The sequence below is a fragment of the Clupea harengus genome, chromosome 5 (assembly GCF_900700415.2).
Source record: "Clupea harengus chromosome 5, Ch_v2.0.2, whole genome shotgun sequence".
NCBI lineage: Eukaryota > Metazoa > Chordata > Actinopteri > Clupeiformes > Clupeidae > Clupea > Clupea harengus.
Genome location: NC_045156.1, coordinates 5,712,916 through 5,730,542, shown reverse-complemented (window position 1 = coordinate 5,730,542; position 17,627 = coordinate 5,712,916). Strand labels below are relative to the sequence as shown.

Sequence of the window (17,627 nt, the reverse complement as noted above, 5' to 3'; positions counted from 1 at the left end):
GTAAGAACCCCTGGCTGAGCCGTGGAGATGACGGAAGGAGTTCATTTTCTCTCTCTCTCTCTCTCTCTCTCTCTCTCTCTCTCTCTCTCTCTCTCTCTCTCTCTCTCTCTCACCAGGAATGGGAGATCAGGAATGTGTATATGCAATGCCATTCATGAACATGCAAAAAAAAATAAGTGAGCAATAACAAATTAATGTAACAGTCGGCAGGCGATTCACGCTGTTATGATGCATGACACTGGCAGTTGTAAGTGGCCTTAAGAATCAATGGCTGTGTAATTGTGGTTAATGTTGTCATTATGACGTCTGCTGAAGCTCCTATGGAGACACTACTTTGGGCAGCTCAAGCACCCTTGAGTGCTCTGTGATTCACTTCAGCCCGGGACTGAAGGACCTGCATGCACAAACAGCTTGAGACTTCCACCCAGACACGACTAAGCACCACCGCTGTGCATATGGGCTAGTTTAAATATGAATGCCAAACTGCTATATGAATGCCAAACTGCACATCTCTTTCTATAATGCATCCCTGCATCAGTTGCGTTCATGTCATCATTGTTCAGAAAATTATTAAAGAAGCATTTGAAAAAGCATTTGTAAATTTGCCTTGGCATATAGTCACTATATCAGCAGCTCCATAGCAATAATAACCTTGCATCAGGTTGGGTGCTTTGCCAGAAAAAAGACTCTTGAGAGATTTATGTCAGTGAGTGCTAACATACCAACACATCTGCAGTGTTCAGCTCATTTAAGAGGGTTTAACCAGAAGCCCCTCTTTGTTCTCAGTGGCACACAGACACGGACACGACACAGTGGAGAGAGCTATTTGAGGTCGGCCAGTAAATTGAAAGAAACCTTGCCGATATCAAAGCAGTGGATGTCATTTAGGGTACAGTGAGGTGCCAGGTGTCATGTAGGTCAGAGTCAGAGCCGTGGTGGATTCATTTGTCCAAATCTTTTTATATATTTTTTTTGATCTAACATTGTTTTCAGAGGTTTAATTGGGAGGAGAAAAAGAGAGGGGGAAACTTCTGTCCAACTGAAGCACACCGAGTTTTCAAAAGGTTCATCTCAAACTGGGCAATGACAAAAAAAAAAGAAAAGAAAGTTCCTGTCCTGAGAACTAACAAGATAACTGTCTGTCTAGACCGGCAAGGTGCTCCATTAGATATGACCATGCCCCTGTTTCCATGGCGCCGCCGTTGTTGAAATGTTCCTGACACCAAGTGGCCACAGACCTCATTGCAGGCAGTGGAGCCCTTTCTGCAGAGGCCCGCATACACACACACACACACACACACACACACACACACATGTACACACTCACACCCCCACCCCACACACACACACACCACACACACACACACACATGTACACACTCACACACACACACACACACACGTAAACACTCACACACACCCACACACACACATGTACACACTCACACACACACACCCACACACACACACTACACACACACACACACACACACACACACACACACACACACACACATGTACACACTCACACACACCAAAACACACACTCACACACACACCCACACCCACACCCACACCCACACACTCACACACACCAAAACACACACACACACACACACACACACCCACACACACACATATACACACTCACACACATACACACACACACACACACACACACACACACAGCACACTCTAAACACACACACACACACACAGCACCATGCCTCACCATGTCATTAGCGCGTGTTGCATCTTAATTTGTTGGTGCTGCTAACGGCTACTTGATGGGACTCTCTGCAGGTGGCGGGAGTGATGGAAGCGAGTGGTAGATGTGTTTGCCTGTCCTGTTCCCGCTACCGCGGGCTCACAACATGGTCTGTTAGCTCTGGTCCTCATCGATTATTACACAACCATGTTGGAGAAAACAAATGCGTATAACACGATATACCATCTGCTACATGGTGTGTGTATGTGTGAGGTTGTGTGTATGTGCAAGTCTGTGTGTGTGTGTGTGTGTGTGTGTGTGTGTGTGTGTGTGTGTGTGTGTGTGTGTGTGTGTGTGTGTGTGTGTGTGTGTGTGTGTCTGTGTGTGTCTGTGTGTGTGTGTGTGTGTGACTGTATGTGTAAGGATGTGAATTGCTGCCCGGTGCTTTTTGTCTACTTAAGACGTGTTGAGTGGCAACTTGTGTATGCAAACCGTGTATTCCAAACACCAAATATGCCAGTCATTCACACTGTTTGAAGCAGCTGTTGTAATCCATTTAAGCCAAGTAGGCATGAAACACGTTAGCTGTGTAAGATTACTTAAAGCAATTAAAAATAGAAACATTTGCCTCTTGCCTTACCACCCACAACACAATGCTTGTGTTACTGGCTGTAAACACTCACACAGGAAACACCTGCACAATACCGAAAGCCTCTGTAAGCAATTGCTTTGCACAGGAAGAACAACCCTGTGTTAGTGCATGTGTTTACAACTAAAAAGGCTGCCATGGAGGATGTGTACCTATTCTGTAATCAACATCCACCCTTGGCAGAATGCTCTGGTAACTCTTTTCCAACAGCAGTGGATGGGAACTATGCTTTTCAACTTCAAAATAATGAGGAATGGACTCAAACCTACATACGCACACACTCTTTCACACAAACACACACACACACACACACACTGAAAGGAATCTGATTTACTCGTTTGCCTGGGAGGAGCAAAGCGGAGGCACCTTAACTGACTGCCAGAATAGGATTCACCAGCTGAAGCCCCATGGCATTAGGTCTGTTCCAGTCACTGAGCCGGCCTCTGCTGAGCCACATCCATCTCCTTCACACATGATTTAGTGAACACACTGACCCTAAGAGCATGAGGCATACACACACACAAACACAAACACAATTACACACACTCTTTCTCACGCATATACATATACATATACACACACACACACACACACACACACACACACACACACACACACACAGACACAGACACAGACACACACACACACACACAGACACAGACACAGACACACACACACACACACACACACACACACAGACATAGTTTTAAAAAAACTAAGATGCCAAACATTTAGTGTTAACAGATATACACTCAGTATGCTCACTGTGTATTCAAACATAAACTTAAAACACAAAGAAATATTCACAAGCTGAGCCAGAAACTAGATTGAGAGTAAATGCAAAGAGGGAAGAACGAAAGAGACAATGGAGGAAAGAAAGGGTACAGAAATATTATGATTGGAGAGAGAAAAAGACAGTTAGTTAAAGAGGCAGAGAGAGAGAGACAGAGACAGTCAGAGGCAGAGAGGGGGGGGGAGGGTGGCAAAGAGAGAGGCTGAGTGAGAGAAAATGAGAGAGAGAGAGAGAGAAAGAAGGAGAGAGGGAAAGGCGAAGAGAGAGAGAAAGAAGGAGAGGGAAAGGCAAAGAGAGAGAGAGAGAGAGAGAATGAGAGTAATCACTGTGAGGAACAGCAGGGGGAGAAAGATCTCAGTAGCTCACTTCACACTGAGCTCCTCTAGTCAGAAAGTGCAGCTCACCCTGATAACAATCTAAATCCATTTACGCCATTGTATTAGATTAGACCTGCTTCTCCAAAGGCTGCACTGCAGAGCTTGAAATGACCTGATTTAGACAAGTATTGACTCAGGTCGGTAATGCCACCCTTGACACGCGTTAATGCTGTATAATAACTCAGTATAATTCACACCAGTCACAGGCCACTGCCAGACACTTGCAAAGGAGGCCCAGAGAGCTTCAGAATAACTATGGCTGACCTCTTTGGCCACTTTTTATTGGATATTATAAATTTCATCTAAAAAATTGGAGACAAGATTGGGTAAGCAGGGAGGAAACGCGTCGAGGGACCCATCCCCCCAACCCCCCTCCCCCTGGACCTCGTCTTTAAACGCCATCCAACCGTTTCATTAACATGGAATGATGGGGTGGGGAAAGCCCAAAGGATTCTCTAGGTAGAGGCCTCTGGAAACTGGCTGAGGATTCATGGACGAGAGGAGATGGAAGTTTGAATGTGACTCAGGAGAAACCATCTCACAAATCTGATTTTACGTGCAGCTAGCGATGAAGGGTGAAAGGTCAAGGTTTCTCATAAAAAAGGAGAGTGATGATTTGCCCCTGTAATTTTCCTCTGACTGTGTGATGAAATAGTGTGAATCCTAGTCTCTTTAATGTACACCCTGACACTGGAAATCTGTATGTAAATTATTCAAACCTGATCTGCAATAAAGTGGTATCAAACTTGAAGATGAAACGATGGCACACATTCACATGGTTAGGAATTACAAGTAGATCTTTCATTAACACTGTCAGAATGGTCAAATATTTTTCAGAAATTAATGTTTTTACTTTACAAGCAAATATTTATAGTCCACATGAGACCAACGGTTGGTGTTGTGTGAAACAGCTTCTGCTATAAACTGTTTTATGTACTATAAAACTCTAAAATGTATTGCATCTCAGCAGGATGCGAGAGAGGAGGGCGGGGGAGAGACAGAGCTGTGTGTGAGCTCATGATTAAAGGTGAACATCAACTAGGCCCTGGAGCCTAGGGGGTAGGTGGGACTGAGAGGCATCTGGGATTTACAGGTCAGAGGGCACGGCCCAGATGGCATCGGCCACCCAGAAACCCTGATGCCACTCCCAGCTGGGCATGTGACGGAGCAGAGTTAAGCACCATGCAGCGTCCCAACAGAGGGACTCACACAGGGACCAGCGTCTGTGGGAACCCCAGGCAGATGCAGGGGAGCCCTCAGTAAACTGAGATCATGATAAAGAAAGAAAGAAAGGCAGATAAAGTGCTCTCATTCTCTCTCTCTCTCTCTCTCTCTCTCTCTCTCTCTTTCACTCTCTCTTTCTGTGAGTGTGTGTGTGGATCTCGCTCCCTCTCTCTCTCTCTCTCTCTCTCTCTCTCTCACACTCTCTCTCTCTCCCATGCATCTTGTCTGTACCCAGACACCACTATTCTGTTCTCTCAGCACAGCCCATAATAGTCTTTTAATGGCCCATTCCCTTTCTGCAGGTGAAGAGAGAAAGAGACTAGGCCTGATAGCCCAGGCTAGCTCTGAGCTCAGGGGGGAAAGCAGAAGGTACAGCGTGAAAAAAAAGAAAAGAAAAAGAAAAAGAAAAAGAAAACTTTTTCTGACACGAGGTAATTACGGCGACCTTCCCAGACACATTATTTATTCCCTCTCAAGAAGATGTTGGCAAAAGTTGGACAAAACAAAAAAAACACAGCTAAATTACAAAGTCAGATTTTCATTATGGTGCTGAAAAGCCACCCCTGTAAAAGTTATTTATGTTCAAAACAGTGCTACTGGCTGCCAAAGAATTTTTATTCTGGCTGAGGTGGAATGGAATGGAATGTGGAAAGCGCCCTCCTATGGTCAAGTATAGAAATAGCATGCTTTAACTCAATTTCTGTTCATACAGCACTAGTCCATGTATGGTATTGCATTAGTTTGCACCATAGCTGAAACAGAATGTGGTATCAGAATTGTTAAAAAAAAAACATTATATCAGTAAACTTTGCCTGTAGTTTTCCAGTAGTTGGGAAACATGATGGCTTTCATTTTGAATATGGTTACTGAATCTAAAGTAATACATACAATAATAGCTTGAACCGAACTTGAATCAAAGGAAGGAGCTCATATACGATGGCATCACCATTTCACAGAGTTCTTGAGGGAGTGAGTGAGAGTGAGTGAGTGAGTTATTGAGGGAGTGAGTTAGTAAGTTATTGAGGGAGTGAGTTGTAGAGTGAGATTTAGCTGACATCTCTCCCAGAGTTTTGACCAAAAATGCAGAAATCATCCCTTCCTGTCTTCTCTGAGTTGACTTTGCAGCACTCTGACAGAGAGCGCCACTTTATTTTCAGACTGCAGTCAAACATTTTGATCCAAGTCAGTCCCCCTGTTTCTGTGAGACACGAAGAACTGCTTCCCAGCTGGAGGCCCAGAGGATGCTGGGGGTGAACTGACCCTGTCTCAGAGGAGAAGCGAGTGAAGGGGGAGAGACAGACACATAACAGACAGGTCTGCAGTGAGTCTTCCCAACCTTACACACCATTCCTCTCCCCCACCCCCACCCCCCCTCTCTGCTCACCCCTCTCCCCTGACGAACAGCACAGTTAGGAGGAGGAGGAGGCTGGCTGGTTGGTGGAGTAATATTATCTTCTCTGTGCTGAGAAAGTGAGAGAGCAGGGGGTGGGGTGGGGGACGGATGGCTGGGGGGGTAGGAGATGGAGTGGTAATACTGGACCCTACTGCTGATGGGGGCCATGACCCTAGTGGTCCCACAAAAGGATAGGGAATTATGGGAAATAACAAAAGCGACCCCCTTTCCTCCTCGTTCCAAGAACACGGCAAAGCCAATAAATCCTTTAACCTTGCTCAGACATAGACTCCGTGCACCATGCTCACTATACAGACCGCTGAGGAAAGACTGGGCCTGCCTGAACAGAAAAAGAAATGAAAACGCTAACAGCCGAAGCACAGCAGTCTCGCGAGCAGGAAGAGTTCCTCTCTGCCCTTGGTAATTGTCAAAAGTTATAAATGGGGAAGAAAGGCAACACTGCAAATGCAACAAAACCAATAAAGCCTTTCCACTTGTGTGGTTTTGGTTTCACGTCCGAGCCCAGCTGCAGCCCAGCATGCTGCATGTTTGGCGTGTCATGGGACTCATGTGGCAGATCCAAAAGGGAAAGGATGCATTAGTCTGCTCTGCACAAAACCTTTGATGTCACATAATACACTGAGAAGGAGATAAGGACCAGGGGAAAGTGACTTTGGGAGGCTCTCGGGGCCACCTTCAAAACTTTATGATGGATACTTTATGCACATTGAGCAAGTACTTGAAGCTGCTTCATGGGTGTGTTCTTCATGGGTGTGTTCTTCATGGGTGAAGGTTTTTGCTGTTATTGCTGTGAGAAATGTCAAGTGTAAGAAGCACATGCATGGAACAAATTCTCTAGGACACACACACACACACACACACACACACACAAGCAGACACACACATATACACAAGCACACGCACACGCACAGACACACACGCGCGTGCGCGCGTAAACGCACACGCACACGCACACATACACACACACACACAGTACACACAGACACAGTACACGCACAGCAGGTAGGACATTTGTCTTTTACCTTCCACGCAGGAGGGCTTAGCCCGTGTCGTCCCGGCGACCTGGCCTGGGAAGCAGGAGCACTTGACAGTTTGGGAGCGCTCCTCGATCTTATTCTTATTGCAGCAGCGGTGGATGGCCACCACCTCACATGTACCCTGCTTCACCTGGTAGTGGGCTGAGAGAGGGAGAAGGGTCAAAGGGAGAGGGGAGAGGGGAGAGGGGAGGGGAGAGAGGGGAGGTTAGAGGGGCGAGAGGGGAGGTTAGAGGGGAGGGAAGAGGAGAGAGGGGAGAGGGGAGGATGGAGGAGAGGAGCGAAGCAGAGACAGGGCAAGGGCAGAGGACAGGAAGGAAGGAAGAGAAGAGGGGATGGGAGGAGAAAAAAGGCAGAGTGTATATGACATAGCTCTCTCTCTCTCTCTCTCTCTTTTCCTTTTGCCTTACCACCCCTAATATATCTCATCTTACAAACCACAAAAATAGCAGCAGAGCTGTTCACCAGTGAGCTCTCATCATTTGCACATGAAAACAAAAGAACAGATGAATTATTTAGTCCCTCTTTTAAAAAACACAGAATCATCCTAAAACACACACACACACACACACACACACACACACACACACACACACACACACACACACACACACACACACACACACACACACTCCCGCCAAGCGGCTCCCCACACTGCCTTTGTCATCTGGTTGTAAATTCAAATGTATGCATCGGCTCTGCCTTCTCCTCCAGCGAGTTCCATGATTACCATTAAAAGCGAAAGCCTCCTCTCTAAAGTACGCAAGCTCATGGCGAGGGCCCAGAGTACTGCGGGATTCATTTAAATAAAGTGTGTAAATAAACTTTCCTTTTCTTTTCTTTTTTTAAAACAAAAGTTGCTGTGTGTGGGGTTTTTTTTCTCGTCCTTTTTCATAAACATCATGGCCTTATACCACCTGATGGCTCTTAATCATCTATATTTGATGAGAGCGGTCGTGTTTAAACAGCTGCTGGAGAGGTGCCAGGCCATAGCATCTCTGGTGGCCCTATCTCAGTGTTGTCAGTGTTCTCAGGGAGAGACAGAGAGAGAGAGAGAGTGAGAGAGAGAGACAGAAAGAGAGAGAAAGAGAGAGAGAGAGAGATAGGGGGGTAAACATAATGAATACAGCTCCAACTGCCGCTCTGTTAATAACACACTCAAGGGCCTGACAGGCTGAGGGTCTCTGTCCGAGCAGAGGGCCTGGTAGTGCCACTGCCATCACTCTGCCCCCGACCAAATGAGGGCGATGAAAAAGGATGCCTGAGATTAGCTGGGGGGAGCACACAGACCCCTCGGGGTAGAGACGCCATGCCAACGGGACGACTGTGGGTACCAGAGGAGGGGCGTAAGTGTGTTATGCAGGGGGGCAGCTGGGGTGCTTTGGGGAGCTGTGCACCAGTGAGACGAGCAGGACTCAGCAGTTTCCCATTAACGCGGAGACACTGAGCTCAACACTGGGCTCAACACCGCAGAGGTGCAGGCTGAGAGTTTGCTAGCGTTGGCGTTGTTTTCCATGTTTTTCAAAGGAATGTAGCTGGGAATCAAAACTAGCTGGAAACTACAAATACACAGACAACCCACAGTGAAGAAAATCCTGGTGCTGTAGAAAAATCCAAACCGAATATGTCAGAGGCTAGCACCTTTAACACTGAACTATCTTATTATTCATATGTTGGCTTCTCTGTGCGTGTGCATGCGCGTGCGTGTGCGTGTGCGTGTGCGTGTGTGTGTGTATGTGTGCGTGTGTGTGTGTAGAGAACCACTCCTCCCTTTGAGGATATTTCATAGCCAACTCAGCAGTGAGCCTTAAACAAACATAACACTTTAAGATCGCACTAACAGCCTACAGCTTGTCTACATCACGTGTCTATCCTCCTGGGAGACTGCGTTAGCAGGGTTCTTCATCTCACCAGACACACACACACACACACACACACACACACACACATATATCCATTCACATGCACACACGTAATCACACACAACCCTTACTCTCACACATCACAGACAGGCTTCCATTCGGAGGGGCCGTGACCTCTCTCTCTCCAGCACAATGCAAAGTTTGTTTGGTGCCTCCTCAGGGACAGGTGTCTGAATGTCACTCTCAGAAGGACACTTTTTCATCATGTCCCTTTCTTTTCATTTCCCCCAGGAGTGGAAGGCCCAGGCAGATTAGCCACCTGATATAATTTACACACACACACCCCTTCACCTCCGCACATCCTGGGCAACTACTCTGGAGGCACAACTTTAAGGCTGGGGCTTAGACATGGATTAGGAAGTGCTCTCTCTCTCTCTCTCGCTCTGTACTCTGTACTTCTCTCTTTCTCTGTCTCTCTCTTTTTCCCCCTCTCTCTCTGTCCCTCTCTTTCTCTGTGTCCCTCTCTCTCTCTCTCTCTCTCTCTCTCTCTCTCTCTCTCTCTGTCTCTCTGTCTCTCTGTCTCTCTCCTACAGGCTGATTGCTTCTGGAGGACTGGGACGCTGTCACACGTGCTGCTCAGAGGCCCGGCTCTGTCAAGCCTGCCATCTCTCAGCAAACAGCTGATAACCTGGAGAGCGGTGGGCGAGACAGGCAGAGAGGGCACATGGCAGGGGACCCAGATGGGTAATGAGGAAGAAACAGGAGGGGGAGAGACACTGCTTTGCCCCCCAGACACACCAGCTTCATTTCAGACTTTAAATTACAGAAAAGGACTTTTTGCCAACTAACGGTACAGGCAACTAGAATATTTATTCCACTAAAGACAGTTAAATGAAAAACAAAAAGGTGTTTTTTTTTACTACATGTTAAGAATATAAACAGGCAAAGTCTTCCCTTCTGGCTTCCACAAACCCCTGTTGTGGGTAACCTTGCAGGTACAGAAGCTCAAGTCATCTTATTGCCTTCAGGGTGGGGAGCAAACACACTAGATGTGCCTTTAGAGTTGTGTCAGTGTCAGTGTCTGATTAAGGTAGACATATTTTCATGTCTAAAAAGCTACTTGCGTGTCTCTATATGCATGCGTGAAGTGCAGATATACAGATGAATGCTTTTTCCAAGGGCTTGTCATTCTTCTTATGTCCATGTTAGGTTGCACACATAAATTCATGAAGGTCATCGAAACTCAACCTTTAAATCTGGCTTCACCCGTGTAGTTTACCAAGTCAAACTTGATGTACTGCATGAGAAAACCTCCTCCGGCACGTCAACTGTCCCCCTCTCTCTCCATCTCTCTCTACCTCTCTCTCTCTCCCTCTCTCCCCCTCTCTCCCCATCTCTCCCCATCTCTCTCTCCTTCCGAAACTGCAGAGAAAATGCACTCCTCTATTCTCTGTCTCTTGTTAGTGTGGCATCTTGCATCATCCCGGCGCAGGGCACATGTGTGTGTGCACGGCTGTGTGGCTGCTGCTCCTGTTTCTCCCCTTTGAGAGGCAAGGCCTCGTTAGTGTGCTAGGGACCGCGCTGGAGAGGAGCAGGTGGGGGGGACGATGGTGAGTTGCACGGGGGGGGGGGGGGCATTGGGGGGGGCACAAAGGGGCGGATGGCTCTGTCACAGGCAGCGCCGAGAACAAAGGCACCACTGCCTCCTGCTGGCATAATGAGGTCACAGGGGCAAAAAGGGCTTCTCCAAGGCCCCCGGACGCTCGCTCTCTCTTTCTCTCTCTCTCTTTATCTATAGTTACCTTTTTTTGCCTCTTTTTTACACTCCTTTCTCTCTCTTTCCTTTGCTTTCTATCTATCCCTTGCTCACAGATTCACATACAGAGACCTCTGAAAAAAAAGTCACACAGACTCACCCACACACCCCCCCCCACACACACACACACACACACACACAAATGCACATATACTGTACACAGCAATTCTTTACCACCACACTGTCAACCGCACCAAGGTAACAATCAACAAATAAAGTAGCCTCGGGAAGAAAACGGGAACAGAAGCATCCACAGCCTTTTACATCTTTACATGGACATGGACATTTGAGAGACTTCAGAGACTAGACATTGCACAAACACACTACTGAATCCAGAGTGGGACCTAAGGTACCCGTGCTACACAAGATGGATTCCAGGTGGAGACACCGATATAGCAGTAGGCACTTAGTGACATGATTTGTTTATATAGTTATAGGAATTATGTTATACATATGTAATAAGCACAATTATTTAACACAGCTAAATAGTAATAAGCACAATTATTTAACACAGCTAAATAGTGCTGGTACGTCAGAAATCACAACATGATTATGTTGAGGTTATTTTTAAATGAATAAATATATTCTGAGTGGTAGCCCTTTTTGCTTTCATTTGTGAGTGGTGTTTAAATGTGTAACAGGTTCAGTGGTTTATACCTGATTGGAGTAGGGAGTGTTAATGAATTTTCCATCTGTGTTGTGTACATTGAAAAACTGAACAAAGAAAATGCCGGAAAAAAAACTCCTGTCTGAAACTTCTTTTATGTTGCGGCTCCTCGATGGATTCCTCCCACGCGTGGGTTCTCTGTCTCACTCATTTTGCTCACATAACGTCATTGGGAAGTCTTTGTAAATAAAAACTGATTCCACACTGACAGCCTGGCAGACAACATACCCCATCCGCCCACGGCGTAACTAACACCCGGCTTTTCCACCGCCGGCCGACTCCTTCTGGGATCCTGTGAAGGCGGCGTTATGACGGCCTTAAAGTAATAAATCTCAGATTGGTCTGGAATCAAACGAGATTTCGAGCGTGGCTAAACGCCGCTATTCCGGTGCGCCGTTTGGTTCTATTCCTGTGGCGTGGTGAGCGGCGGCAGGCGGCGGCGAGCGAAGTGCCGTTACCTTGAGCTGATGGGGCAGCCAGGCGATTGATGTATTCTGACAGGCCCAGGCAAGCTGAGCCATTGTGCAATTTATCAAAAAGCATGTCTTTCTCCTGTCAATAGCCAGCCGCCATGTCCTCTCTCCCAGAAAGGCCAGACACTTGCCACCAGAGAAAGGCACTGCGTGACTGGAGAGAGAAAGAGAGGAAGAAAGAGAGAAAGACGAAGAGAGAGAGAGAGAGAGAGAGGAAAAAAGAGAGAAAGAGAAAGAGAGAGAGAGAGAGAGAGAGAGAGAAAGAGAGATAGAGAGAGAGAGAAAAAGAGAGAGGATGCTGCAGTGGCACTGAAAGAGAAATCAGGAATCAGAAATAGTGAAAGATGTGAAGAAAAAAAAAGTCTTTCAATCAGGGAGCCAGGCACCATATACAATTGTGAGCCATTGGACGCCAAATGTAAAGTGACTATTATGAGCTAGGAGACTGTTATTCTGATGTACTCAGCACAGCGCTTTTCAGACCACATATAGTCATGCCCTTCATTCTTTTTCTCTTTCTTCCCATCCTTCCACCTCTTTTCTGCCATGTCCTGTACACACCATCAGTCAGTCAGCCTGACATTACCTCAATCCTCACTTTAACAGCCCCCAGTCAGCCAAATCATTTAGATTTATGCAAATCAAACAGGTTGTTTGTATGGCTGAGTGACCCGATGCAGGCAGCTCATTTATACGCAAATCTATCGCTTATAAAAAAAAAAACTCTCTGTGTGACCACAGAGCACCGTTTGTCAAGGAGAGAGAGAGAGAGAGAGAGAGAGAGAGAAAGAGAGAGAGAGAACAGCTTCACATTACACAAATCCTCCCTGTCAAGTGTCGCCTTAATGCAGCAATTCACAGCGTCCGCATTCAAAGCTGTCAGTGGCACTAAATGTGCCCCCTGCCCCCCCCCCCCCCCCCGTAACAATCGACTCCACAATAATCTTCGCTGTTCTGCGCACAAAGAGTCGGATTGAACTGGTAGATTCACACGCATCTGACAATGCAATGTTAATCGGATACTCCACCACCAAAGCCAACGAGACGACACAGCAGGATACACCTGCTCCTGGCTCCTGATGTCAGGCTATAGGAAATAAGAGGGTAAATAGACAATGTGGACATATGAGTCCTGAAGCCCCGATCAGATAGTAAACATCCGCAGGCTCCAGCCTGCAGCAGTTGAGAGGATGCCCTTGGGATGATATGTAACACTAACGAGATCTTCTGTGGGCTCACTGACTGATACAATGGGTCTGCATGGAACACCACACATCACTTAGAGCCGAGCGACACGGATCATGAAAGGCCAAATCACTCCAATAAACAACCCGTGACAGCATGGCTTATGAGCTCTGGTACCAGTGAAACCCAAACCAGGGAAATAAAGCTGGAAAAAAATCACATCATGCATAAGCGAGTGCAGAAAAAAATCGCTGTGTGTCTGCGGCTACTATGACAGTGCACATGACCTTTGACACCTGACCCTCTAACCGTAACACTCCTGGCTTACGGTTACTTTGAGCTCTGTTTGTGTGTGTGTGTGTGTGTGTGTGTGTGTGTGTGTGTGTGTGTGTGTGTGTGTGTATCTACATTATTATCATTATTATTTTGTGAGTTATAGTCTACCTTTGCAAAAGACAAATGGGCTTGTTCCATTATTCCAAACAATACATTAAAATACACAAGAAAGAAAACAGCTTAGTATTTGATCCACCCTCACTGATAATCATCATTCAGATCTTCTTCTATTCATTAATAAAGATTTGCATAGTCTACAGTCTATCAGTGTTTCTGTTGGCAGCCCAACCATGTACGGTACTAAGACGAGCCGTCTACACATCACATTATTAGAACTTTAGAGACACCATGTGGCAAGAAATGGTACTGCATAAAGTAAAAAAAAAAAAAAAGATCACTCGTAGCAACCATGCCAGTGGCAATCTATATTCGAGCAAGCCTCGCTGTCACAAGGACAAATTTACACATTTAATCCCTCTCCCAATTAATTCTCAAACGTTGTCCTCAGTCAATTCTCTTCCCACACAACAAAAAAAACTCAGCTGCCAATTAGTGGGAAGCCACTAACAAAAGAGAGTCTGGCGAGTACAGGGAGCGAGGCATTCCTTCAAACAAAATGCGATATCTGAAGGGAGAGGCACCCGGCATGACCTTCACAACAGACTGAGGGTGTAATTAGCACCAGCCCCGACATAAACTGCTGCTCTACATAAAAAAAAAAAAACATTTAAAAAGGAGAAAAAAAACTTTCCAAAAACAAAACTAAACTAATGTATCAGTCAGGAGGTGGAAAGGGCGCCGTTGGCCTTCCTGGGGACTTGCGTAAGGTCACCTTGCATTCGAAACAAACCAAACAGAAGGAAAAGGGATAATTAAAGAAACAATAATAAGTAAGTGGGAGAAACTGTGACATTGCGGAGGGAACTTTGCATAATATGAATGATTCAGTGAAAAATGCCCTTGTCTGACCTTTATGCACTCCTAAAATATTTATGTTCCTCTGGTCACTTCCTTCGCCACGAGGGGAGCCATCATGAATTATGCAAATCTGAATTAGTTAGCTTGTGGGTGTCAATTAGCGTAAGGAAGTGGACATTATTTTAGCATGCGCTGGCTTTTTTTCAACACACTACGAGTGTGTGGTTGTGTGCATGTGTGTGTGTGTGTGTGGGTTGGGGTGTGTGACAGAGAGAGGGGGGTCGGCAAAAATGAGGCAGCTTAATACTCTGCTTAAAGCCATGCATATTGATACGCTCAGTACGGAAGTGTCCTTCCTCTAACTCCTCAAAGAGCTAAGTGTGAGGACGTGAACTTGGGTGACCAAGGCAGTTACATCCTTCTCCATAATTACATCCTCATATTTGTCTTAAAATAAGGCATAGAAAACACTGGACCGGTCATATCTCCTGTATCAGTATAATATATCGCTTGTGTCAGTTCGAATATTTTTGTTCCTGACCAGCAGTAAAACGAAGGTGCCTACAGCTAGTGGTGTCATACATATCTATTACAACTAATGTCAGTTTGTATTTGCCGATATTGCAATAAAATGCTTTGTCTGTAAGCCAGGGAGAAACGGAGGAAGCTACCACCCCAAAAGTTTGTCTCATGAATGCCCGAGCCCAGAGTGATTTGTCCTTAGCACTGTGAGCATCGTGGAGTGGTGTTGTGTGAAGGTAACTACGGAGTATTTCATTGCACCTGTAGTGACTACTGAGTGCCGGACTGTGTCCTTCATCAGAGGCTAATTAACCTCCGGGTTGGGTACTGGTGTCAGGAGCGAGACCTACCAGTCTGTCCCCGTAGGTAACGATTGCCCGCAGACACCGGCCGGCAGTAGAATATCACCACGGCGATAAGGAGGACAACCTGCAGTGGCCACTGCACTGACCTCCCCTTCAGCTTCATCCTGAGAGAGGTAGAGAGAGAGAGAGAAACAGAGGAAGAAGGAGAGAGGGAAGATCAGTCTGAAAGGCTGAGAATGACATGGAGAAAGAGCAGGAATATACAGAGTTGGTTTTAACACATAAAAGTGTGAAGATGAGATGACATACTTGGGGATTACAGGTTGTTTGTGTGTGTTTGTGTGTGTGTGTGTGTAAGTGTGCGTAAGTACCACCTATAAATCCCCAGCCATCTCTCTCTCTCTCTCTCTCTCTCTCTCTCTCTCTCCCTACCTCCTTCAGTTCTCTGTTCTCAGCTCCAGCAGTTTCCCTCTCTGCTGACAGGCGCTCTACGGCAGAGCAGAGGCAGCCATGGCTCTCCACGAGTCCTCTTCCACTTCAACTACCTCTTGCCCGCTCACACACAACACACCACTGTAGGGACACAGGGAGAGAACGCAGGGCAAAAACCATCAAGGGGAGAAAGGCATATCAGGTGCATCTGTGTGCATATGTGAGTGTCCAAATGTGTGTTTGTCTGTGTTGCTGTGTGTTTGTCTGTGTTGCTGTGTGTGTGTGTGTGTGTGTGTGTGTGTGTGTGTGTGTGTGTGTGTGTGTGTGTGTGTGAGTGTATCTTTACATGTATGATCATGTATGAAGGAGAAAGGGAACGTCTCCACAGCAGGGTGTGTCAGACCCAAGTGCTCCATACACCACCACCTCCACCCCCCACCCTACCCCAGAGGCCGACCCTAGCAGCCGACCCTAGCACCACCATTCCCAGCTTTGCTGGAGCAACAGGCGGCCCATCGCAGAGGGCCCAGCGGCTCCCGTTTGAGCTGATTTATTGTTTACAGTCAGCTCACCTACCCCCGGGCACTGTGTGATCTCCCCCTCACATCACAGCTCACACCAGTCACCACACCCCTGCTGAGAACCACTGAGCACAGACATGACACAGAGCTGTGGCACACTCACACTCTCTTTCTCTCTCTCAAACACACACACACACACACACATACACTCACACACATACACTCACAGACACACACTCACACTCTCTTTCTCTCTCTCAAACACACACACACACACACACATACACTCACACACATACACTCACAGACACACACTCACACTCTCTTTCTCTCTCTCAAACACACACACACACTCACATACACATACACTCACAGACACACACACACACATACACACACTCACATTCTCTTTCTCTCTCTGAAACACACACACACACACACACCAACAAGCAGTGTGTCACTCATTTACACACACACAAAACTAAAATACTGACACACACACACACGCTATCCTGGTAATCTACCATTGGAGTAAATAGTGTACGTTTTGCAGTGTTTCACAAAGCATCCAGTTAACCTCCCCCCATGCCTTTTTGGTTTTGACCTAATGGGTGCCTGCCAGAGCAGTGCAGAGCACCATGTGAATACTGAAACCCAGGGCAATGTTACTCACGCTCCATCAAAGTGACATGAAAGGCTCCTCGATATACTGTGCATGGAAACAGCGCTGCTGAGAAGGAGGCAAGAGCCCATCATGGTTTATGTTTCATCATAAACTGCATTTACTTTTCTCAATAATGTAATAAAAAATGATAATGCAGTTATTTTTCTTTTTACAGGGTGTGGAACATAACACACATCCAAATGGGATGCTTGGTTTTCCTCTCTCCTCCACGGAACATCATGTACTTCTCCTGCCCCCTTGTGGCCAAATTGAAATTGCTTCTAGGTGGCTGATCCAAGTCAGTGCTTTTCTCCTATTGATTTCAGGCTTGTCGCAAGCCAGGGTGCCAAGGTGTGTTTATTAGAATGAACCGATAAGGCAAACCAACACAAGCATTCGGCACCATGCGGTATACGTGCCTCTACTGGCAAGGAGCCCTCTCCATGCTCTGTGGTATGCATGAGCATGCAAATGCATGTGTTTGTGTGTGTGTGTGTGTGTGAGAGAGAGAGAGAGAAAGAGCAAGAGAAAGAGAGTGAAAGAGAGTCTGGGAGAGAGTGTGGGTGTGTGTGTGTATGTGAGAGAGAGAAAGAGAGAGCGTGTGTGTGTGTGCGTGCGTGTGCTAATGAATTTGTATGCATGTATTTGCAGTGTGTAATGTTCATCTGCAAATGTCAATAGGTTTGTGTATGTGTAAGTGTGTGAGTACATCATGTGTTCCTGTGTCT

The 17,627-nt window shown here is 46.5% G+C and overlaps 1 protein-coding gene across 2 annotated transcripts in view; it reads right to left on the bottom strand.

The window, feature by feature from the left end:
• The window catches only part of tafa4b (TAFA chemokine like family member 4b), a 33,355-nt gene that overhangs the window by 4,665 nt on the left and 11,063 nt on the right, over positions 1-17,627 (bottom strand). Inside the window, exons 2-4 of one of the 2 annotated variants that reach the window (XM_031567462.2) lie at positions 15,715-15,855; positions 15,328-15,446; positions 7,187-7,342 (exon numbers count right to left, since the gene is read on the bottom strand). In XM_031567462.2, the coding sequence (XP_031423322.1) occupies positions 7,187-7,342; positions 15,328-15,445 (274 nt within the window). In that variant the 5' untranslated portion in view covers position 15,446; positions 15,715-15,855. The remainder of the gene's footprint in view (positions 1-7,186; positions 7,343-15,327; positions 15,447-15,714; positions 15,856-17,627) is intronic. The other variant, XM_031567463.2, reaches the window with a different exon arrangement.